Genomic DNA, 24,751 nt, shown 5'->3' on the forward strand with positions numbered 1-24,751 from the left:
CTGCGTCCTGCGCGCCCAGCCTGGGTCAAGCGGGCTCCCTGCAGACCCCGCACGGGCTCGGTGTCGCCGACCTGGCCCGCGGCCGGCGAGGGAGGAGGTGCGGCGGCCGGGGCCCGCAGTCCCAGGTGGCTCCCGCCGGCGTCCGCAGATCCCGGGCGCCTGCTGCTCCCTGGCGGACGGAGTCGGCAGCCGGGGCCCGGACTCGCGCCTCCAAGGCTCCTGCGCGCCCCGGGGCAGCGCGCGAGTGACCGGGGGCTGGAGGGGGGGACCCAGGGGCAGCGCGCGAGTGACCGGGGGCTGGAGGGGGGACCCAGGGGCAGCGCGCGAGTGACCGGGGGCTGGAGGGGGGGACCCAGGGGCAGCGCGCGAGTGACCGGGGGCTGGAGGGGGGACCCAGGGGCAGCGCGCGAGTGACCGGGGGCTGGAGGGGGGACCCAGGGGCAGCGCGCGAGTGACCGGGGGCTGGAGGGGGGACCCAGGGGCAGCGCGCGAGTGACCGGGGGCTGGAGGGGGGGACCCAGGGGCAGCGCGCGAGTGACCGGGGGCTGGAGGGGGGACCCAGGGGCAGCGCGCGAGTGACCGGGGGCTGGAGGGGGGAGCGCGGGAGCCGGAGGGAGCCGAGCGCAGGGGCCGGGGGCCGGCGAGGCGCGGGAGCGAGCCGGGCGCGGACTCGGGCGCCCCCTCCCCGCCGCCCCGCCCCGCCCCGCGCGCCCCTCCCCCGGCCCGCCCGCGCCGAGCCGGGAGGGGGCGCCGCCGTGGCCGGCGCGCAGTGAGGGCGGCGCGCTCCGCGGGTCCGGCTCGCGGTCCGCTGCTCGCCCGCGCCCGGCGATGCCCGCAGGGCCCCCGGCAGCCGGCGGCGCGTCCTGCGGGCCCGCGCGGGCCCCGACGGCGGCGCGCTGAGATGCCCTTCCGCCACCTCCTGGGCGCCACCTTCGAGGGACCCCGGCCCGACGGCGGCGGGGGCGCGGGCGCGGGCGCGGGCGGCGCGGGCGGCGCGGCCGCCTCCGAGGCCCGGGCGGTGGGCGGCGTGCCGGGGGCGGCGGGCGGCGGCGTGGGGGGCGCGGGCGGCGGCGAGGACAACCGCAGCGCGGCCGCGGAGCCGGGGGGCGCGGGCGCGGGCGGCGAGGTGAACGGCTCGGCGGCCGTCGGGGGGCTGGTGGTGGGCGCGCACGGCGTGGGCGTGGGCGTCTTCCTGGCGGCCTTCATCCTCACCGCCGTGGCGGGCAACCTGCTGGTCATCCTCTCGGTGGCCTGCAACCGCCACCTGCAGACGGTCACCAACTACTTCATCGTGAACCTGGCGGTGGCCGACCTGCTGCTGAGCGCCACGGTGCTGCCCTTCTCGGCCACCATGGAGGTTCTGGGCTTCTGGGCCTTCGGCCGGGCCTTCTGCGACGTGTGGGCCGCCGTGGACGTGCTGTGCTGCACGGCCTCCATCCTGAGCCTCTGCACCATCTCCGTGGACCGGTACGTGGGCGTGCGCCACTCGCTCAAGTACCCCTCCATCATGACGGAGCGCAAGGCGGCCGCCATCCTGGCGCTGCTCTGGGCCGTGGCCCTGGTGGTGTCCGTGGGGCCGCTGCTGGGCTGGAAGGAGCCGGTGCCCCCCGACGAGCGCTTCTGCGGCATCACGGAGGAGGCGGGCTACGCCGTCTTCTCGTCCGTGTTCTCCTTCTACCTGCCCATGGCGGTGATCGTCGTCATGTACTGCCGCGTGTACGTGGTGGCGCGCAGCACCACGCGCAGCCTCGAGGCGGGCGTGAAGCGCGAGCGCGGCAAGGCCTCCGACGTGGTGCTGCGCATCCACTGCCGCGGGGCGGCGGCCGGCGGCCTGCGGGGCGCCAAGGGCCACACGTTCCGCAGCTCGCTGTCCGTGCGCCTGCTCAAGTTCTCCCGCGAGAAGAAGGCGGCCAAGACGCTGGCCATCGTCGTGGGCGTCTTCGTCCTCTGCTGGTTCCCCTTCTTCTTCGTGCTGCCGCTCGGTGAGTGACCCCTCCCCCGCCGGCCTCCCCCGCCCGGGGCTGGAGAAGGGCGCTTCGGCCGCTTCCCTGGTCTCTTACTCTGTAGAGGAAGAGCGAGAGGTTCTTAGTGCCTGCCCGTTTCGGTTTACAGGTTCCAACTCTTAGACACCATGGCCTGGCCTGGCCTTCCTAACCCTGTTGAGTAAACAGAAGTCTGTTGAGATCTCTGCAGACCTCTGTCGTAGTGTGCGGTCAGCGTGTGTGCGCCCCTGGTGTTCCCCGCCTGGGGTAGGTTCAGAGCTAGGTGGGCCCGCAGTGTGTGCGCCCCTGGTGTTCCCCGCCTGGGGTAGGTGCAGAGCTAGGTGGGCCCGCAGTGTGTGCGCCCCTGGTGTTCCCCGCCTGGGGTAGGTGCAGAGCTAGGTGGGCCCGCAGTGTGTGTGCCCCTGGTGTTCCCCGCCTGGGGTAGGTGCAGAGCTAGGTGGGCCCGCAGTGTCTGTGCCCCTGGTGTTCCCCACCTGGGGTAGGTGCAGAGCTAGGTGGGCCCGCAGTGTGTGTGCCCCTGGTGTTCCCCGCCTGGGGTAGGTGCAGAGCTAGGTGGGCCCGCAGTGTGTGTGCCCCTGGTGTACCCCGCCTGGGGTAGGTGCAGAGCTAGGTGGGCCCGCAGTGTGTGCGCCCCTGGTGTTCCCCACCTGGGGTAGGTGCAGAGCTAGGTGGGCCCGCAGTGTGTGTGCCCCTGGTGTTCCCCGCCTGAGGTAGGTGCAGGGCACACGTGGGCCCACGGTGTGTGTGCCCCTGGTGTACCCCGCCTGGGGTAGGTGCAGAGCTAGGTGGGCCCGCAGTGTGTGTGCCCCTGGTGTTCCCCGCCTGAGGTAGGTGCAGGGCGCACGTGGGCCCACGGTGTGTGTGCCCCTGGTGTACCCCGCCTGGGGTAGGTGCAGAGCTAGGTGGGCCCGCAGTGTCTGTGCCCCTGGTGTTCCCCGCCTGGGGTAGGTGCAGAGCTAGGTGGGCCCGCAGTGTGTGTGCCCCTGGTGTTCCCCGCCTGGGGTAGGTGCAGAGCTAGGTGGGCCCGCAGTGTGTGTGCCCGTGGTGTTCCCCGCCTGGGGTAGGTTCAGAGCTAGGTGGGCCCGCAGTGTGTGTGCCCCTGGTGTTCCCCGCCTGGGTTAGGTGCAGAGCTAGGTGGGCCCGCAGTGTGTGTGCCCCTGGTGTTCCCCGCCTGGTGTAGGTGCAGAGCTAGGTGGGCCCGCAGTGTGTGTGCCCCTGGTGTTCCCCGCCTGGGGTAGGTGCAGAGCTAGGTGGGCCCGCAGTGTGTGTGCCCCTGGTGTTCCCCGCCTGGTGTAGGTGCAGAGCTAGGTGGGCCCGCAGTGTGTGTGCCCCTGGTGTACCCTGCCTGGTGTAGGTGCAGAGCTAGGTGGGCCCGCAGTGTGTGTGCCCCTGGTGTACCCCGCCTGGGGTAGGTGCAGGGCGCGGTGGGCCGGCCTGTTCACTCACTCCTGGGCGGCAGGCCCTGGCCACTCAACCTGTACCTCAGCAGACACCCGCCCCTCCTTTCTGCAGCGCTCTTTTGGTTTGGAAGCTGACCCCGCTGGCATCTGGGGGGATGTCCTGGGCTCCCCTGAAATCTTGTGGAGGAGACACAGGAGGGGACTGTGTGGGGACAGAGGGAAAGGAAGGGGCAGATTATGAATTGAACAGTTAATGATCATGGTCGCTGACTGAACGCTCCTGGTTCCTTCTCAGGGCAGCTATTCTGGTGGATTCCTTCCACCCCTTGAGGCCTGGGGGCTGGACCAGCACTGGGAGGGGAAGGGAACGCCATCCCTGGCGACATTTGCCCTGAGTGAGTTCCGCCGTGGCTACCATCCAAACAGGGCCTCCTGGCCTCTGAAGCTGAGTGAGGCAAGACGCAATGGCCTCCCTCCTGCCCCCTGCAGGCGCGCAGCCACAGTGAGCTTTATGTGTCATCAACCAGATGTGTCACTCTCCAACTACATGCCTCAGTGTTTTCCCACTGCCCCAGGAACAAAACCCAAACTGGCCTAGACACAGTGGCCTTTGAATTTGTTATTTTCCAACCAAGACGGGACGCTGTGAGTACTGTCAATATTTACGATAGGACCACAGGCATGAGCTTCAGCAGCCTTGAATATGTGGTTCCCCTCCTGGGAGGGAGGTACCAAGCAAGGGGCCACCTCCCTCTGCCCTGCCCCTGCCCTCTCTGGGCTCCTTGCCCAGCCCGGGCCTTGCCCTCAGCCCCTGCACTTCCTCTTCAGTCTGCCTGGACCGCGCCCAGCCCCTCCTGGCCAACTCCCCCGCCTTTAGGCCTCCATTTAAGTGTCCCCTCTTCCTGGAGCTACCAGTCTTGGTCGTGTCCTTCCTTTTAATTCCCCTTGAAAGAACAAGGTTCTCTTTCTTCACTAGATCATTGCTTGTAACTACATCTGCGTGTGTGGGCTTCATCTCACATTTGACGCCCCCACTGGCCCTGAAGGTCTGTGAGGGCAGGGCTCTGTGACTGTCCTCACCGCACCCACCGCACCCAGCATGGCATGTGAGGAGCAATAGACTGCTATAGAGAGGGCCCAGGTTCTGGTACCAGATAGCCTGGTTTTAAATCCCAGCTCTGCCTCTAAATAGCTATGTAACTTCAGGCAAATCCCTCAGTGTGTCTGCTGTTTGTTCATATGTAAAAAGTGATGGTGGGGAGGATCATAAAGCTGGCCTAGAGGAATGGCGTGAGGCCCGGGCATGTAATTGCGATCCATAGTGAGTGTGGGTATGCTCATGACTAGCTCAGCGTACAAGACAAATACAGCCTTCTCTCAGAAATCACCTGCCAAAGGCTGCTATGGGAATAGGAGCACAGAATGTTCTCAAGCAACAGGACCTGGAGGAGGGGCAAATGCTGTGCCCTTCACATACACCTACTCACCTCCCCAAACCCCTGCTCTGGCCTGCCCAGCGGTGGGCACCCTCGTCCTCCTGCCTTTAGTGGACACCAGCTCCCTGTAGAGAATGCCACTTCTCTTTTTCTTTTTAATTTCTTTTAAAAATTTAAACAATGCCCAAATGCAGAGAAAATAAAGTAACAAGTACCTATGTGCCCACAGCCACCCATACCTTCTGCCATACTTGCCTTAGATCCCATCCTCTCCTTTCAAAGAAATAAAGAGTCCAGCTGCAACTCTGTGCCTCCTCTCCTTCCTCTTTCTCCTGCCTCCCCAGAGGGGAAGCTGCTGTTTATCATGCCCGCATACTTGTTTTATACTCTTACCACAATCGTCTGTATTCATAACAAACTACAGCATTGCCTTGTGTGTCTTCAGAATTTATATCAATGGCACCTGCCCATGCATGTCATTCTTTGGTTTGCCTTTTTTTACCCAACATTATGTCCTTGAAATGTATGCACTACTGGCCCATTTTTGTTTTGTTTTGTTGGTGGCACTGGGGTTCCCAGAAGCCCTTCTACCTCCGGGCTACACTCCCAGTCCTATTTTATACTTTTTTTTTTTTTTTTTTTTTTTTGCGGGTCTGGGGATGGAACCCAGGGGCATTCTACCTCCAAGCTACAGCCCCTGCCCTATTTTTATTCTTTATTTTGAAACCAGGTCTCACTGAGTTGCAAAGGACCTCACAAAGTAGCTTGAGGCTGTCTGCGAACCGCGATCCTCCGGTCTCAGTCTCCCGAATGCTGGGATTACAAGGGTGCGCCACCACGCCCCGCTTTTTTTAATTTTTGGAAACAGGGTCTCTTAAGCCAGCGCGGCTGGCTTTGCGAACCTGTGGGATCCTCCTGTCTTCGCCTCCCAAGCGCGGGGATTACAAGTGTGCGCTACCACACCTGGCTACTACTGGCCCATTTTGATGGCAGTACATTTGGGAGTAGTCCAGATGCATTGATCGAATCTCCTGCTGAATGTTTGATTTTTCTCATCTTTCACCACTGAGATCAACACGACAAAAGGCTCCTACTAGTTTGTTTGTTTGTTTTGAGGTACAGATCACACATCCCCCTTCTTCCAGGAAATCATCCCTAGATTTCTATGGTGGTTAACCCTCCTGGACACACACCACTTTTTCTCAAGTCCTACAACTCTGCTGCACCAGGGCCTTGATAGACGTTCTGTATCTTGCTCTGGGAATAGACTGCAGGGGCATTTGCAAATGTAAGGTCATGGAGCTGTATGTTTAAGATATGCACACCAGAGCTTGGCACACTGGTGGAGCTGAACTGAGAGGAGCTGTCAATCATTAGCCAGCGGCACAGCCAACAGAGGCCAGGCAAGGAAACAGAATATTCCAGTCTTCCCCATGTGGTTTGGGGGGGCTAACAGGCGGGCAGGGGCCACTGTAGGATCAGGGTATGGGCAGGATGTCCTGATGCGACCATGCCTCTGGACCTGAGATACGGAGGTGCCTTAGAAAGAACCAGCAGCATTTTGAGCAGCAACCCTTCCAAGGGGCTGGCATGCCTTGGCAGAGAGGTGCCAGGTATGTGATGGGGGAAGGGGATGTGAAGAACTTCGATACAGGGGTCAAGAATGGGTATGCTTGCAGAAACATGGGTGAACCAGCCTCAACCATGGCAGGAGTTACTGGCAAGTAGCCCCAGCAGCCCAGGGGGTACCAAGAGCCTTAAGAAAAGGCTGGAGCCCTGGGGGCATTGGCACAATGGGCCACATACCACCTGCTCGATGCTGTGGGTAGTGAGCAGCAGAGAGAGACAGGGCCACCGATGGGTGTCCTGAGTTATGAGGGCCTCTGGGGATCCAGACGCTAGACACCTATCATCCTGAGGTCCTCAGAGAGGCTCACCCCCACACTTCTGGCTGCTCCACTTTCCCAGCGAGGAGGGACCACAGGTCACGCATTCTTCTGAGGCAGGCCGAGGGTCACTCAGTGGAACCTTAGATGTCACATGTCCAGCACTGTGATGCCAGGCAGCAAGGGTTGCTGTGGGTGCCAGGGCTGCCTGTGGACACATGAGGCACCCCCTCCCCCAGTGACGGGCACACCCTGCCCGGCCGTCTGCCATGCATAGTGACGGCATGCCCCCCACTCCTGGGACTCTCCTGCTATGTGCCTTCCAACCAACCTGATTATGAGGCACACCCCTCTTTCAGTCTCCAGGGTGGCCCAGGTTGGACACTAGTCTGTGAGGCCTGTGGAGGAGGGGCTCTTGGCAGCCCTGCCCAGGACAGACGCATACCCCTGGCCTCTGCAAGCTGGCACAGGGCTGAGTGCCATGGAAAATCACAGACAACTGTGTAAATGGCCCATCTCCAGCACCTTGTAGCCCAGTGTCTAGAGCAGCCCAAACCCACAGTGTGGAGGGGAGGGTCGGGAGGGTCAGCAGGCAGAGACCTTGCCTAGGGCTTCCCTGGGAGGCCAGCAGCCTGGTGCTACAGACCTGGGAGGCGGACAGTGGGAAGTGTGCCCAATCAGAGCCTTTGGGCCCTTGACAGATGAGTCTTCTCATCCCCAGAGGTCTGGGCCAGTCTTTTGGTGTAGATATGCATATCACCTTTCCTGTGAGCCATAGAGGGCCAGGAGGGATAGGGGAAACCCCGCCCCCATGAGCACCCATCCTTCCTCTTCCTCCCCAGAGCCTCCAGAGGCCACGCCTCCCCTCAATGCAGTACTTTGACTTTGGCCTGCCTGGCAGTGCCCCAGCCAGGCCCAAAACTGGAGCTGTCCTGTGAGACCTGTACGCACACCAGATCCCCCAGTCACTTCTGATGACCACTGGCAGGCCCTCCTTGTTGGGCAGGTCACCAAGCCTTGCTGACCTCTGATGTCATTTTTCAGCCCCCCCCCCAAGTGTACTTCAATGTACTTGAGCTGTCCAGAGCTCCAACATCTTGATTCTGGTTTCAAAAGTCCCAGCACAGCTGGCCATGGTGGCACAATCCTATCACCCTAGTACTTGGGAGGCTGACCCAAGTTTGAGACCAGGCTAGGTAATTGAGCAAAAGCTGTCTCATAAAAAGGGCTGGGGTATAGCTCAAAGGTAGAGTGCCCCTGGGGGTTTCAGTCCCCAGTACACACACACACACACACACACACACACACACACACACACACACACATGCACAGTCCCAGCCCAGCCAGTGTCCCAGGACCACACTCCAGCCATCAGGAGGCCACACATGGGTCTCTCTCTTATACTGTCAGTATGTCCCTGTGATACGCATACCTCCCTGACCCCCCAAGACTTGGGTGTGCACATGTTCCTCAAACACCATGCACACTTTGCCCATAGTTCACGGCCCCATCGTCACTCGGCGTGTATCACAAAGTAGGGGCAAAGAGAGCTTACCCCACAGTCATAGAAGAACAGCAGCGGTGTGGCTGGGCGTTCTTGGTGTCTGAAGCCTAAAATGAGTAATTTGTGAGAAGATGCCAGAAAGAGAATGGAGAAGGTACAACTCCCTATGTGCACCACGACGTAGGTGAAGTTTGCGTACGTGCTATTGAACAGGATAAGCCAGATCTAAAGCTTAAAGCTTACGAACGGTATGGTTCTATATAGACAAAGTTCAAAAACAGGCAAAACTAGTCAGTAGCAATAAAATTCAGGATGACTGCCTGTGTGTGTGTGTGCGTGGTGTGCGGCACCTACTGGAAGCCACGCCCCAGGGCTTCATCAGGGCCAGGAATGTTCGGTATCTCACTCTAAGCATTAATGTACTACATTAGTGTGTGCGTATATAAGGCATCAGGCTGTGCACTTAGAACGTGTAAACTTGAGTCTGTCAACCTGACTGCCTTAATTAGAGCCAGAGAAGGCGGGAGGAAGGCCGTGAGCCATGCTGAGGGTCGACGTGCAGCAGCAACAGCTGGGAAGGCACACTTCAACAGTCGGAAAAGGAGCGGTGTGCGCGTGTGTCTGAGAGTTGGCCAGGTGCCAGGGGAACCCTCTCCACGGGCTTCCTGGGATCCTTCTGGGGCTTGCAGATGCAGGGAAAAGAGGTGGGGTGCTTCGTGTCCCTCCTAGGTAATGACATCATCCCCCTCCCACTCTAAAGCCTGAAGAAGAGGCCAGAGCTTTAACTCTCCCCTCTGTGCCTTTGTGGCTTCAGCAGGTGCTCAGTAAATGTGTGCAGAGGAAGGAAGGGGCAGAGCCCACGGCCTCTTCATGTTCTGCCGTGCCAAGGGTCTGTGTGGCAAAGCAGTTGTTTCTTTACTTTATTGTGGTAGTATGGCATTCTGTTATTTATTTTATCCACTTAATGTGAGATACCCGCTTAATAAAAGTTTAAGTGTGTGTACAGTTTTGCTAACTATAGGAACAAGGTTATATGGCAGATCTCTAGAACTTATTCATTTTACTGAATTGAAACTACACCTGTTGGTTACCAGCTCCCCTTGAGGAACTGGAGAACCACCATTCCACTCTGAGTCTATGAATTTGACTCATTTAGGGACTTTATATCAGTAGAATCATGCAGTGTTTATCTATAACTTCTCTCTACCACAAGTGACCATCCTTACTAGTGATGGGTGGGGGTGACCCTCTATATGGCCTAAATTTTTAAAAAATATAACATCTAACATTTATTAAGTGGCTGTTATGAATAAGCAATAAGTTGGGGTTTTTTGTGAAGCTTTAGTTGGTGTAGAGTGCTGGGGATTGAACCGAGGGCCTTGGGCGTGCTAATCACGCACTCTACCACTGAGCTATATCCCCAGCCCTAGGTTGTTTTGTGCTTTGTTTTGTTTTGTCATTTACGTTTTCATCATGAAAAGTTTTAAATGCATACTTAAGCGGAGAGAACAATTTAAAGAGCTACCATGGCTAGGTGCGGTGGCGCACACTTGTAATCCCAGTACTTGGGAGGTTGAGACAAGAGGATCACGGGTTCATAACCAGCCTCGGCTACTTAGTGAAGCCCTCTACAACTTAGTGAGACTCTATTTTAAAATGAAGAATAAAAAATAGGTCTGAGAGTGTGGCTTGGAGGAAGAATGCCCCTGGCCCAATACCCAGTACGCAAATATATACATACATACATACATACATACATACATACATACATACATACATACGAACCTCTATGTACCTGTGACCCAGTTTCAAAACAAGGCTCATCTTGGTTCGTCCCAACCCCCATCCACTTTCTCACCACTGCAGATTATTTTGAAGAAAATTCTAGATATCACATCACTTTATCTAAAACATTTTCAGCATGTATTTATAGAAGATAAGAACTTTTTAAAAATAACTCTAATCCATTATAACACATTAAAAGAATGATTTAATATCATCAAATACCTTCTCAGTGTTTAAAGGTAGCTGATTACTTTATAAACTTTTAGTTCATTTGTTTGAGGACCCAAGGAAGGCATACACATCAAACATGTGGTCCATTTGCCTACTAGATTTCTTTAATTGGTAAATCCTCCTTGGTCCCACCCCCGTTTTGATTTATTTAATGAAAAAACTAGATTGCTTGCCTCCCATCATGCTATTTACCATGCCCCTCTGTTCCCTGTACTTCCTTTAAGCTGTTTGATGAGGCTCGGGTTTGATGGTTTGGACGTGAATTCTCTTGTGTGGTGTCAGGATGACCAGGGTTCAGGTGCTGTCAGACTCATCCATCCTCTGAAAGGGGTCACATCCATCTCTCACTTGCTGGTCTTAGCAGCCATTGACCATGGCATGGACTTGTTATATCACTGGGCTTAAAATGGTGGTAGTCGGCCGGGCGTGGTGGCGCACGCTTGTAATCCCCGCGCTTGGGAGGCAGAGACAGGAGGATCGCACAGGTTCGAAGCCAGCCACGCTGGCTTAGAAGACCCTGTTTCCAAAAATAAAATAGGTCTGGGAGTGTAGCCCGGAGATAGACGGGCTTCCAGGAACCCCAGTACCACCAAAAAAAAAAATATATATATATGGTGGTAGTCTAATCCTGTCATTACTTCTGCATTTATTCACTTGAAAGAATTCCAAAAAGAAATCACAGCTAGCTGTTTGGTTGAAATAGAATCTATAGGAAAAGCAGGAGGAAGACTCAGTTCTTCTCCTTACTTATCAGAAGAGGAGCTGATTCTCGAGCATTCTTCCCAGAGGTGAATTTTTAGACATTCGTGCTATTTTGACACTTTATAGACATGATTATTTTGGGTTTGGCCAGTGGGCACCTTTTTAAGTAAGCTACTTGGCACAGCTGGAAGAATCTTGAATACTTCCTTGCTTTCTGGTTTGATGAGACATTTCAGGCCCAGCTTATAATTTTTCTGCCCTGGGCCTAGAATTAGCGATTTCTCTAAAGAGCCCTGGTTTCTTTTAGTGGAAAATAGCAATTCAGAGACCACAATCTGAACTCCCACCTGTTCACTGGTATTGAGTTGGTCATTGACAAGTGGGCAGAGCTAGAAAATATTTCATTTTTTGTAAAAGTAAAAATACACCACTGATGGTGGTGGGCTTATGTCTTTGGACACAAATTCCTTCCTCCCTGAGGGTCTTATCCTCTCCCAACTCCTGCTAAAGTATTTGTCCTGAACATTCAATGAACTGGTAATTGCCCTGCCTCATTCATTAAAGATTTAGGTGTTGGGGTCACAAGGTTTATCCCCATTTCATCCCTACTCTGGTCATCACGTATGTGGCGCCACTATATTGAGGCTGACCTGTGATGATATCTGGGCCTCAAAGTACGGTGGCCATCCCCTCCCCCTTCCACCATAGCCATGCCCAAGCACGCTATGCCTTCCTCCCCACAAATCCCCGGTGCATCTCTGCAATAAAAGTGCCATCTGCTCCTGGCCTCCCTGACTCTCATTACACCTGCTCATTGATCTCAACCACAACCAAACCTTCACCTTCTTGCCCTTCATTTTGCCCTGTGGTCAGTTGCACCTGCCTTCCCTGGATAGTTAGTCCCACGATCCATCACTATATTCTAACCATCTTTAACTCCCTCCCCTCCACCTACCTCTGTGAGACCCCAATCCCAATTCGGACCATTCATCCATGTACACTGGTGTGCTGGCAGTGCTCAAGCATGCCGGTCTGTTGCTTTCTTCCTCCTCCTCCTCCTCCTCCTCCTCCTCCTCCTTCTTCTTCTTCTTCTTCTTCTTCTTCTTCTCTTTCTTCTTTTTTTTTGTGGGTCTGGGGATGGAACCCAGGGACATTCAACCTCCAAGCTATACCCCCAGCCCTATTTTTTATTCTTTATTTTGAAACAGGGTCTCACTAAGTTGCAGAGGGCCTCACTAAGTAGCTGAGGCTGTCCGCGATCCTCTGGTCCCAGCGTCCTAAATGCTGGGATTACATGTGTGCGCCACCACACCCAGCTCTGCTACTTACTTCTTTAAAGAATCATCTGACATTGACCCTTCTCCAGATGCCCGAGCACATCAGCCCCACGCAGGGCAGCTCCTGGGTCCTTGCCCCGCCCCACCCCGCAGTCACTACCCTGGCCCTGCTTCTGCACTGTCTCTAGCTTAGAGCCCTTTCCGGCCTGTTTTCATTCTCCCGTGGTGCGTCAGCTGCCCTCTCTCCTGGCCTCTCATGACCCCTGTATCTCTCATTCCATCCCACTCCCCCGCTGAGCCATCTCGGCTGCCCTAAAAGTCCCCTCTGCCCCTTAGGTCCGTTAGTAAGTTCCAGGCCATCTTCCAGCCACCGAGGCCCCCAGCCCTTCAGACACCCCACACTACTTTCCCATTGCTGCTATGACAAACTATTGCAAGCTTCATAGCTTAAAGCAATGTACCATCTCCTAGTTCTGAGGGTCAGAAGCCCTAACACCAAATCTCCGCAGGGCTGTGTTCTGAGGCCTGGGGGAGACTCATTTCCTCACCTCTCCCCACCTCTGGAGGCAGCTGTGTTCTGGGCTCCTGGCCTTTCCCCATCCGGCAGCTGGCAGCGAGGCCGGCTCTGCCCCAGCTCCCCCTCACCCTCCTGCTCCCTCTCCCCCACGGGGCCTCCAGTGATTACTCTGAGCACCTGGATAATCGAGAATCAGCTCTCCATCCAAAGGTCCTTAGCTTGTGTTTGCAAAGTCTCCTTGGCCAGGGAGGGCAGTATGCACAGGGCCACACATCTGGGACAGCTGTTCCCTGTACCATCTTCCCACACTCCAGCCGCACCATCACCTTGAGCCTGCCACATGTGCACGTACACACACACACACTGCCGCCTTCCACGTATGGGCAAGGGGCATTCCTGTGCGTCCTCTGTGGTCCAGGCTTGATCCTGAGCAACAGCCCCCTTCCTCATCCCCTGGTCATTCACCAGGCTTCTTAAACATTTCCTCAGTCTTCATCTTCATCTTTCCATCACCTCAACTAATTAATCAGTGATGCCACAGAGCCCACGTGCCGGACGCTGTTCATCCTCTAAATGGTCCTATGAGGTAGACAGTCCCAGCTGCTCCATTTTACAGATGAAGAGAGTAAGGGACTGGAAAGTTAAGTAGCGTGACCAGCGCCCCCAGCTCCTAAATGTCACGTGTGAAATTGGAACCCAGTCTGGCTCCAGAGTCCTGTTACTTCCTGCCTGGGTCAGAGGTCAGGCTGGGGCTAGGGGAAAGGGTCAGTTTGCAGCCATACTCTCACTGAGCCCCCAGCCCCCGCACACATGCCCCGGGCCAGCGTCCGCTCCCTCCTGCCTGGATGCACGCCAGGAGCACGTCCTGAGCGTGGGCCGCGGCTGCTTCCTGTCTGTCCTGATCCTCCTACAGACCCCTGCAGACCACGGAGCTCAGGGCCCCTAACGCCTCAGGGCGCCCATCTTCAGCCCACAGGAGCCCTGTTTACCCTCACCTAGGGGGTGGAAGGTGTCCCTTTCCTCGTGGTGTGGGGACAGACCGAGAACGCGAAGTTCAGGGCCCACAGAGCCGTCCCAGGGCTGCGCAGGCAGTGCCCAGGCAGCCGTGCCGGGTCGCCCAGGCAGCGGCCATTGCCGGCAGCCTCCTCCCCTCGCAGGACTGCTGTTCTGTGCAACCTGCTCAGCCCAGCGCCTTGCTCAGCATGGCCCCAGAGCTCAGACCTGCCTGGTCAGCGTCCGTCCGGGTGGCTGAGCAGAAGGGCTTTTCGGCTGGACCGTAAGCTTGGTCACTCAGAGCTCAGGTATGGCCAGGGACTGGCCACAGATTAGATCAGGGGAGATCAGTGAGGAAATGGTAACAAAGAGAGAAAGAAGTGGGAAGGAACAGGCAAGTGAGGAAGAGAGGAGGCGAGGGAAAGACAAAAGAGCGGATGGGGCCGGGCAGGAGCCGGGCAGGCCCCAGGGAGGCGAGAGGACAGAAATCCGCGCTCCTCCGCCACGGCTGCCAGCCTCTGTGCTCCAGGAGTGCCCAGCCCAGAGGCCAGACCAAGAGCTCCCTGAAGGCCCCAGGGAGCTCAAGGATCCTAAGGCCATCGTGGGGCACCGAAGGACTTCTGATCTATTCCCGGTCCATCTCGCACAGAGGAGCCCGCCAGTTACCCCTCACCGTGGAAAATTGGCAATGCCAGGAATCTGAGAGACTTGGCTTGGCACTGCTGACCTCGAAGTGCCCTTGGCAGTCCATAGAAGCTCTGGATCTTACTACCCAGGACACCGCTTCCTGGGAGTCCCCCGTGACTGCGCCCACTTCAGAATGGCCTTGTCCCTTAGCACTCTCCCCGTCCCCTTCTCTGCTGCACCTCCAAACTTCCAGGAACCTTGATGTCCCAGGAGCTTGGCTCATCTCCTTGTCTCTCCCAGAATGCTATTTCCTCAGACAGAGGCGTGGCTCGGTCTCCACAGCGTCCTCGGGTCTCCACGGCGTCCTCGGGTCGCGGCTCCAGTGTGCTATAGTAGAGAGGTTTGTCTGACCCTTTCTAACGTAGCAAAGAGGGCTTCTTCGAGGAGGCAGAGATCCAGCCCCTCTTGGGAAGTGCTCCCACCGAGGGAGCAGCTAGAGTCTGGGGCTGGAATTCCTCCTTTCCAGCCCTGCTGGTGGGACAGGGTACTTTTAACAGCCTGTGGGCATGGCGTGCTGTGGACCCAAACGTGACCAGTAGAGGAGAGGGTCTGCAGAGTGGGAGGCCGGGTGCAGCCTGGTATTTCATGGTTGGCTACAAGTTATGAACAAGGCTGGCTGTGAATTCTGACCGTCAGCCAAGAATGAGTTCTCTTCTGGTGATGCCAAAAGACTGCTGTTAATCACACAGCCCCCCTTGGCGTCGGCGCTGTCTGTCCTCTGCTGGGCTTGGCTGGTTTGCTGGGCTCTGGTCACCTCTCCCCCCTCCCGCCCGCCTTCCATCCGCCTTAGCATCTCAGCAGCTCCTCCTGAGCCTGGCCATTCCCATACCTTAGGAGCGAGGACTGAAACAATCTAGAGTGCAGACCACACCCCTGCCTCAGTTTCTCCAATAGTTCATGGGCCAAGCTCATGGGCCAAGCTCACCCAACCAACATGCTTGTTTGATGACACAGGAGAGGCCCAACCTCTTCTGACCAGTGAATGTCTGGTCCCCTGGACACTAGATTACGCCCCTGAACGTGCCCGTGTTAGCTTTGCCTCTCTATAACAAATGCCTTCAATAATTAACATATAAAAGATGTTTCTCTGGGCTCAAGGTTTGGGCGGCTGCAGCCTGTGATTGGTTGGCCCGGTTGCTTTTGTTTCCGTGTCAAGGCAGCGCATTGTGGTGAAAGTGGGTGGCAGGGCAAAACCACTCACCTCATAACCAAGAAGCAAAAGAAGAGGAAGAAGGAAGGTCCAGGGCCCCACAGTCCCCTTTGAGGCCACGCCCCAATAACCTGTATACCTCTCACTAGGCCCCACCTCTTAAAGGTCCCATCACCACCCTATAGCTCCACCCTATAGGTCCCACCACCACCCTATAGCTCCACCAGCTAGGGACTGAGTTTAATACATGGATCTGCAGGGGGCGCTTATATAAACCATAACAACCCCCATACAAAGGATGGGGGGAGGCAGGCAGGAGCAGTCAGCCCAGCTGATGGACACCATTTGAGAAAACAAGGTCAAGGATCAGAGAAGCAGCAAGAACTTGTTTATGATCATCTCCCTGTGTCCTTCCGGTTTCTGTAGGCGATGAGTGCAGCCCCACCCTACCCCAAGCCACCTGTTGAGTGGGAATAAGTGGACAGGAGTGTACACTCTTCTGTCCCCCTTTCCCAGCAGTAGGCAGAAGTTAGGGTGATAACCTAGGACTCATCGCTGGATGGAAGTTTGGTACCAAGCAAAGGATCCTGGAGACATGTTCATGAGCATCTTGGGACAGGAGCCCTAGAGGCAGAGTTTGAGATGGGAGATTTTTCTACAAAGGAATGAGGGAGTGCTCTCAGGAAACAACTGGGAGGGAGCCAAGTGGGCTCAACACCCAGGTAATGGCCTCCAGCAAAGGCTGGCCTCGACCTCACTCCTCCATAGATCTCTGGAGCAAGAAGGGCAGCAATGAATTGTGCCACATTGATGCTAGGGGCCTGCATTTTCTATCCCCATGTCTGTCATAGGCTGCAGGCTGCCCCTTAGGGGCAGATGTCATCTTCCCAGTTGAAGTCACTCCTGTTGGTTAAGGACAGTTCTCCAGAGAAGAAAAGAGCAACTAGGAGCCTTTGTCAGCAGCTGGGGGTGGGGCACTGGGTAGAGAGACCAACAGCATTCACTTTATGCCCCAAAGGTAACTTTTGAGCAAAGAAGGTAAAGGAGATGTCCAGGCAGCAGGCAACAGCTCAGCCCTTCTGAGCCCCGTAGGGTACCCTTGAGGACATACAAAGCCATCAGTGCCACATCAGCTTCTGGGAGGAATAAAGGGGCTGAATGTAGCCCCTGACCCCAGCAACCATGTTGTTTCCATCTTTAAGTGATGTCATGGGAAGACTAAAAGCTTTAGGGCTAGACCAGCTCAGGTGCATATCCTGACCCTGATCCTTGCCCTTTGGGGTTACCTAGAATTTCTGAAAAGTATGATGTCTTGAGGATTCAATGAAAAACCCAGCAAGGGCCCAACCTGAAGCTTATTAGGTATTGAGCACTCAAAAAAATCATCTCCCTTTCCTTCCCAGTCACTTAGAGACCACCTATCCAAATGCCATTTATTTATCCATTCATTCAACAAACATGGGTCAGGCCCATGTAGCTAGACACTGGAACTAGAAGAAAAAATGGACCCTATCCCTACCTTCAGGAAACATAGCACCTCATAGAGTAATGGAGCAGTAACAAAAGTTGCTAAAGTGTAAGCACACACAACAGGACACCTAAGCAGCGGCAAAGGGAACTGGCCAGGAGCAGGAAGACAACACAGAGTGGCATCCTGGAAGCCAGCGTGAGATGAAGAGCTTCCAGCGGGAGAAGAGCATGGTGGGAAGGCTGGGGCCATCCTGGAAGCTGCCACGAGATGAGCAGCCTCCAGGGGTAGGAGAGCATGGTGGGAAGGCTGGGGCTAGATGGGTGGCAGAAGCACAGGTGGGAAGGAGGAGCAGCAAGCATGGGCTGGAAGGATAGAGGGAACAAGGTCGCAGCTGGAGACTGTGACAGGGTGGGTCAGAACCCCAACCCAAGCAGACACACCAAGCTTAGGAGGAGGGGAGACTCCCTTCTTACAAAGAGGACAAGAGGCCAGATTGGGTAAATGGCAGCTTCTGTTGCCTCTGCTTCTTCTGTGAGACAGAAGAAGGGGTGACAGAAGGCTCAGAAAGAGGGTGGAGGCTGGAGGACAGGGAAGGGGAAGGGAAAGGAGGACAGACCCCAGGACCCTGCACACTCTGGACACGGCTGTGGGGGAAGGAGGTTTAGATCGCTCCCAGTAAGAATCTGGCCGATAAATCCAACTCAAGTCAAGAGGGATGAGGATGTGGGAGGATGGAGCAGGCGTGTCAGCTAAGCAGAGAAGGAGGTTGGGAGGAGGGGTCCAAGGAGCTCACCGTGCAGACCAGAGAGAGGACTGGAATTGCCCTTGGCAGCAGAAAGTGGGTTTTAAGTGGAGAAAGGAATGCTCGGGCTTCTGTTTTCAAAGATGCCCTTGCTGCTGTGTGGAGAACAGGCTGTGGGGGCTCAAGGGCAGGAGCAGAAAACCACATAGCCGGGCACCACAGGTCGACCAGGATAATAGCTTGGTCCAAGGAGGTGGTGCAAAACTGGGGGAGCCTGGGAGCCATCGGGAGGTGGTGATGGATGAGATGCAGGCTGCTACAGGATGAGGAGAGTCTGTGACTGTATCAAGTGCCATTGGGTACCGAGCATTTAAGGGCAAGAGAGGAGGCTCGTGGTTACCCAGTGAACTTGGCACTGAGAAGCAAGTGTGATGTGCTGGCATGGGAAGAGAAAGCAAGCTGGGTTGGGAGGGGTTAGTACAGAGAAGGCTGCCAGGAGGAGGTGCCACTGGAGCTGGCACTACCAGGTATGGAGGGAGGACATCCAGGATGGTTCTGTGACAAAGCCCAGAGGCAAGTCTGGGGAACCTGCCAGCTGTGGCCATGGTGCATGAAGACGGGTAAGACTGCAGAGAGATGCTGGGACCACAGCGAGGAAGGAGACCATGTTAGGAACCCGGATGGAGAGGCAGGAAACTCTCCTGCCAGAAAGGCCACAGACGATGTGAAGAGTGGGAGAGGGAGCCCCTGGCCCGAGAAGGATGCTGCCCAGGGACTGGGAGAGAGTGGCCCTGTCCCCAAGCCCCCATCCACCCAGCAAGACTTTCATATTATCTTAGTCCATTTTGTGTTGCTATAACAAAATAACTGAGGCTGGGGATTTATTTCTTTGACTCACAGTTCCGGTAGATGGAAAGTCCAAAGAGCATGGCGCCAGCATCTAGAGAGGGCCCTCTGGTGGCATCAAAACTTGGGGAAGAAGTGAGAAAGGAAATGGCTGTGTGAGAAAGGACCAAGCATGCAGGGTAGCCTTGCTTCATAACAATAGTGAATACCACTCCCATCACACAAGCACTCCCCCAGACAGCATCACTCCTTTCCAAAGGTGGGGCCCTCATGACCCCACCTCTTAAAAGTTCTACCACGTCCACATCACACACTGGGGGTCAAGCTTCCAGCACACAAAGCTTTGGGGGACAGACTATGGCCAACCCTGATACCTGTATAGGATCAGCAAAGGTCTGCACTGGCAGCTGGTCAACCCGGTAGCCATAAATCAGACTGGGGAGGAGGAATCTGGTAATGGCTGAGATGGCTTTGTCCATTGACCCCCACCCCAAGAGCAGGGTAGGGACAAGTGCCCCCCTCTGAGGTCTTAGGACAGTTCTCCATCACAGACTCCAGGCAGGCGATGGGGAGGGAAACTACCTGACCCCAGAGGTCCCCGCAGCATCCAGAGGTGTTGGGGGGGGGAATGGGGGAGCGAGGCAGGGTGCAGGAGGTGCAGGCAGACACCAGAGTAGAAAGGGTTATGTGAGCCGCAGCCATCTTTGAGAACAGGGCAACTGTCTCACAGGAGCTCACCCTATGGAGTCCGAGCCTGAGGCACAGGCGTCTATGTCTTCTAGACAACGTGTGCATACAGTGGGCAGGGCAGCGGCAGCGCCATGTGGCAGAAGCCGTTGGTGCCCACCCACCTCCCCTGGATCTTTGGCACACGCAGGTCCACTTCACCTGAGCACCTGTCTGCACCGCTCTGCCCAGCGGCCTTCTCTGCCCACCAAAATCCTTGTCCACCAGGAAGTGAGCAAAAAGTAGAAAAAATTAATACCCAGGAACCGCAGCCCAACAATGGCAGATGAGTGTGTGAATACCCCACCTCCCTTCCCAAGCAGGGAGCCTCCAATGGGATTAAGCCCTGGTTGCCACCTTGCTAACCGACTTGATAGCCCACTTCTTATTAGCTTTCTGCTGCTCCATGTGTCTTTTCTCTCTACGCTCTAGGTTTGTTTGTTTGTTTGTTTGTTTGTTTGTTTGGTGCTGGGGTTTGAACAAGGCGCATTCTACCTCCACGATACACCACCTGCCAGCCCTATTTTAGTTTTTACTGTGAAACAGGGTCTTTCCAGGTTGCTGAAGTTCTTATTAAATTGCTGAGGCTTGCCTTGAACCTGGGGCCCTCCCGTCAGCCCCCCAAATCCTGGGATTACAGGCATGTGCCACCAAGCCCAGCAGAAAAATCTGGGGGGCTGTAAGGCTGAGTTTGCATTCCAGCTCCTTCAGATGTAAGGAGTTTCCAATTCATAGCAGACCCCACAACCAGTCAACTGTGCATAAATTAGAACATGAGTGTTTACAAGACTCAGGCCATATTATAAAGTGCAGTGTTACCCACCAAGGGGAATCAAAACCGCTCTGGTAATAATGTCGTTCGGCCAGCTCCAGGCTTACCACTGGAAAGCATAGTCCACTGATATGTCACCCTGGGCTAAATATAAAAGAACCGTAGCCTGAGTCAGAAAGTTATTTTGGGCATGTGGTCTGCCTTCGCAGCCCTTGAGGGATGCTGCTCTTGAAGGCGGCCCTCCTGGAGGCTGAGGCCCACCCCAGCAGCCTCCGCGTTCCAGAGACAGCCCGACTCATGTGTCCGACGCATCTACCCAATGCCCAGCCAGCCCCAAGCCCCACATCTCAGCTACTGTTTCTGGACACAGAAACTGGCTCCCTCCCCAGGGCTGTGGTCTCCATTCTCCAAAGCCACAGAAAAGGGTTGGAGAAGGAATAAATGGACAATTTTTGCTGTTAGTATTTTCCATGCCTGGGACCAAACCCAGGACTTTTGGCATGCTAGGCAAGTGTTGCACCCCCCAACCGCGCCCCAGTATTAAGAGCCTGCTGAGAGCTGAGCCCTGAAATGTGTGAATCCTCCCCAAAACCCTTCCAGAGAAATACGACTGTCTCTATTTCACAGAGAAGCCAAGTGAGGCTTTAGAAGGCCAGATAGCTTGCCTGGGCTCTGTGAGCGAGACCCCAGAAGCCTGGGCTGCTTGGCTCTGAGCGGCCGCCTCTCGCTCCTCGCCTCAGTTTGGGTTGGGGGGGGGGGTGTGCAAGGGTCCCGTCGTGTGCCTCTGACCCTTCAGTAGGGGATCCTGCTTTTATTTGGGAGAAGGGAGCAAAGAGAGAGGAGTCCATAATTTGTCAAAGACTGCCACCCTGCTGCTTAGTCCACAGGCAGCTGGACACCCTGGGCCTCTGCTGGAGACATGGCCTCCTTCAGAGCCATGCTGGGGATGGCAGAGAGGCTTGTGTGGAGGAGGGTCTGCCTGGCACAGCTCACATCCCAGTGTCCCTGCCCAGGAGCTTCCCCTGACCACAGTGGGGCAATCCTACTGTGGGGTGACAGCCGTTGACATCGTGAGGCTCAGTTCTAAGCCCCATCTCTGACCTGCTTAAAAATATCCATGGCTCCTGACTCCCCACAGATAAAAGCCGTGGCCATCCAGCATGTCAGACCCTTTGCCCTTTCCTGGGTCCTGTGGCACACCTTTTGCTTCCCCTGTTAACACCTGGGCCCTCCAGACTCCTGACCATCCTCTGAGGGGCTGGAAGCTGCCCTTGAGCCTGAACCCCTCCCTGCGGGCACAGGCTGACCACCACACTACCCACCAGCACCCCACCTGCATTGCAGTGATATTCAAATCACTTCCTGTGGGCCAGGGCCATGCACGGTGCCCAGCACAGCCCTGGCATGGGGCGGGACTTGCTCAGCATATAATCCCTGGGTTCTTACCTGTTCTTGTGCAGGGGGGGGGGGCTACTTAGTCATCTGATGAAGCCTACATCTGACGAAGTTCACCCATGCTTTCAAAAGCAGAAAAAATACAAACGATGCAAATGAGACTGGTGGTGTTGGAAAGGTTGTCAAAATATTTTTCTGTGAAATTTGTGACTTACTAAAGAAATGTGCCTCGACGTCAAGGCTCGAGCAACACGATCCGGTGGTGCTTTCTCATGACTGTCATTCCCAAATAGTAGGGAGCGTGGGGAATATCTCAAAACATCCCCGACAAGGACTAGTGGGGGGACATCTGCGGAGACTGTGCTCCTTTTAATCTACAGAAACAGCGGCTCCCATGGTTTTGTTCAAGCTGTCGCTGTGCTTACTGAGGATGCTGTTTTAGGTAGAGGAGGGTGAACATGGAGATGATCGCTTCTCCCCATCCAAGTTCATGGGGCTCTGAATTCTACCAGGGATCCGGGAGAGATCCTTTGGGAGCCCTTTGTCCCCGGGCCGGACTGGACCTCCCTTCCCGGGCAGCGGCGCAGCTACCTAACCAGCCTGGTTCTCTGCTCCCTACAGGCTCCCTGTTCCCGCACCTGAAGCCGTCAGAGGGCGTCTTCAAGGTCATCTTCTGGCTCGGCTATTTCAACAGCTGCGTAAACCCGCTCATCTACCCCTGTTCCAGCCGCGAGTTCAAGCGCGCCTTCCTCCGCCTCCTGCGCTGCCAGTGTCGCCGCCATCGCCGCCGCCGCCCCCTCTGGCGTGTCTACGGCCACCCCTGGCGGGCCTCGACGGGGGGCCCGCACCCCGACTGCGCCCCCAGCCCGAGCGCCGAGCTGCCCGGGGCCCCGCTGGCCCTCATCGCGCCCCCGGCCCCCGAGGCCCCCGGCACGCCCGAGCTGCAGGCTGCAGGCCCCAGCCCGGGGAAGCCCTCCGCCTTCTGCGAGTGGAGGCTGCTCGGGCCCTGGCGGAGGCCCACCGCCCAGCTGCGCGCCAAGGTCTCCAGCCTGTCACACAAGATCCGCGGCGGGGGAGCGGAGCCCGCGTGCGCCCCGCGCTCCGAGGTGGAGGTGGTGTCCCTGGGCGTCCCCCAAGCTGGGGCCGAGGGCGCCGCCTGTCAGGCCTGTGCCGACTACAGCAATCTCCGGGAGACTGATATTTAAGAAGCCCCAAGCTGGGCTGGGGAGTTGCGGGGGCAGGGCAGGGTGGGGAGGGAGGCCCGATGGATCAGGGATTCTGAAACTTCAGGATGGCCGCTTCCGCAGCTCTCATGAGCACCTGGGGCTGGACTTGGGCTTGGAGCCCCCTGCAAAGTGAGGTTATGGGGCCCCCTGCTGGACACAGGTGCCCGGAGCGCTTTTCCTAGTAGGGGCTGCAGGATCCGAGGAACCTTTGGCCCCCAATTCCTGTTTGAGAAACTGCCCGTCTGCCCGGCCCTGAAGCCTGGGTGGACAGTCCCAAGTGCCGCCGGGCAGGCTGCTCCTCTTGGGGAGGAAGACGCACGGCGGCCCTACAGTGGCTGCCACCAAGGAAAGGCGAGCGAGCGGGGCCAGGGCTGCTCGATGGACAGTTTCTCCTACTGCCGCCTGGAGGGACCCGGTGGGCCTGCCACCACTGTCTGCAAGCTGTGGGCACTGGATGGCCGGCACACAGCCTGTTGTACCGCCTGGCCCTGGTCCTCGCCACACACCCCGGCGCCTGTGGCCCTGGTCCCTTCCCTCCAGGGCCTTACTGTTTACACGTAGTAGCTCAGTGTGCCCATCACTTCTTGCTGGGATTCTGAGCTGCCAACTGGGGGGAGCTTTACTTGTCATTTTGAAACCTATTTATTGGTAAGAGTACTTATATTTTGTCCAGACTGTGCAACCTCTTTAGCACGTGATCCATAAAGAACTTTTTTTCCCAAAACCCTTAGGTCCACAACAAGATAGACTGGGTCTACATGCACCTTTCTGTTTCGGTTTAACTGTGTCTTTGATGACTACCATCCTTGGGGCCCCTTAGCATGACCATAGGGGCTGGCAGTTTCAATGGCTTTTAAAATTTACACGATTCACCAGGCATGGTGGCGCGTGTCCGCAATCCCAGTGCTTGGGAGGTTGACACAGGAGGATTGCCGTTTCCATGCAAGTCTCAGCAACTTAGACTTTATTTCGAAATAAAAAATAAAATAGGTCTGTGGGTCTAGATCAGAGGTAGAATGCCCCTGGGTTCAATCCTCAATACCAAAAAAAAAAGAACTTTTTTCACATAATTCTTGGGAACCAAAGAGTATCATAAATACAAATTTTGCCTTTGTTAGCATCCTTGATACTCTTGAGGGCCTCAGTGAGGAAGGTAGCCATCAGTTAAGTGGGTTAAAAAGTACTTTCCATGAAAAGATAAACAAGACCAAATAGCATACAAGGCTAGTGAGAGTGCCCACACCCAGGAACCACGATTGTTAGCTGTAACTAAAATCTCATATTCCCATGGATTGTATGCAGTTTGTCCTTCAGCTAGATAATACCAGCCGCATTTATATCCAACCAGCATGGCTGTGCTGACTGTGGCCAGCGGGCCCTTGGAGGGAGAGCTGGTTAAACCATACCCTGGGGTGCACGGGATTATTCTGAAGCTGGAAGAGCCAGCTGCTGGAGCCAACATGGAGCCATACTGTGTGCCAGAAGTTTCTGTCCTGTATGCAAAGGATAGTCTGTGTAATAAGTCACCACTAACAAGACTTTGGCAGCAATTTAACAAGATGAAAAAGGCAGCCAATAGCAGGGTTTGGACGCAGGTGCTTCATGTGGTCACTCTATAAAAGGCCTGGCCTCCCCGGCCCCTCTGCACGGGTAGGGCAGCTTGTAGCCAATGCTAGGCGCATGCCGCACTCCCCAGTGACGGCTCCACTCTGCACATACTGGCCTCCCTAAAGCTGGGGACGTCCTGGACTATCTCCTCATAGAGACAGGGTCCATTGGTCCAGTGAGGAGGCAGCCCCCAGGGTCTAATGGTCGAACATGGGTGCCCCAGGCATGGTTTTGGGGAGGACTCTGAGCACAGTCAACATTGGCTCTCACAGGCTGGGAGAGATGAGTCCACAGGCCAATGGGAAGAGAACCATATGAGAAGATACTTCATCAGGAGGATTTGGATAATTCAGTGGACGTGGAGGCTCGGTCCTTGCTCCAGGCATGATGTCAT

General features: G+C 56.1%; 1 protein-coding gene across 1 annotated transcript; it reads left to right on the forward strand.

The window, feature by feature from the left end:
* Nucleotides 1-901: 901 nt before the first annotated feature.
* ADRA1D (adrenoceptor alpha 1D) lies at nt 902-22,728 on the forward strand (the record flags this gene model as incomplete). The annotated part of the gene is made up of 2 exons (XM_080716663.1): nt 902-1,982; nt 22,145-22,728. 2 exons carry the CDS (start codon nt 902-904, stop codon nt 22,726-22,728), a joined length of 1,665 nt encoding a protein of 554 aa, XP_080572789.1.
* Nucleotides 22,729-24,751: the final 2,023 nt, after the last annotated feature.

This window comes from Muscardinus avellanarius (genome assembly GCF_963383645.1).
Source record: "Muscardinus avellanarius genome assembly, chromosome: 19".
Taxonomy (NCBI): Eukaryota; Metazoa; Chordata; class Mammalia; order Rodentia; family Gliridae; genus Muscardinus; species Muscardinus avellanarius.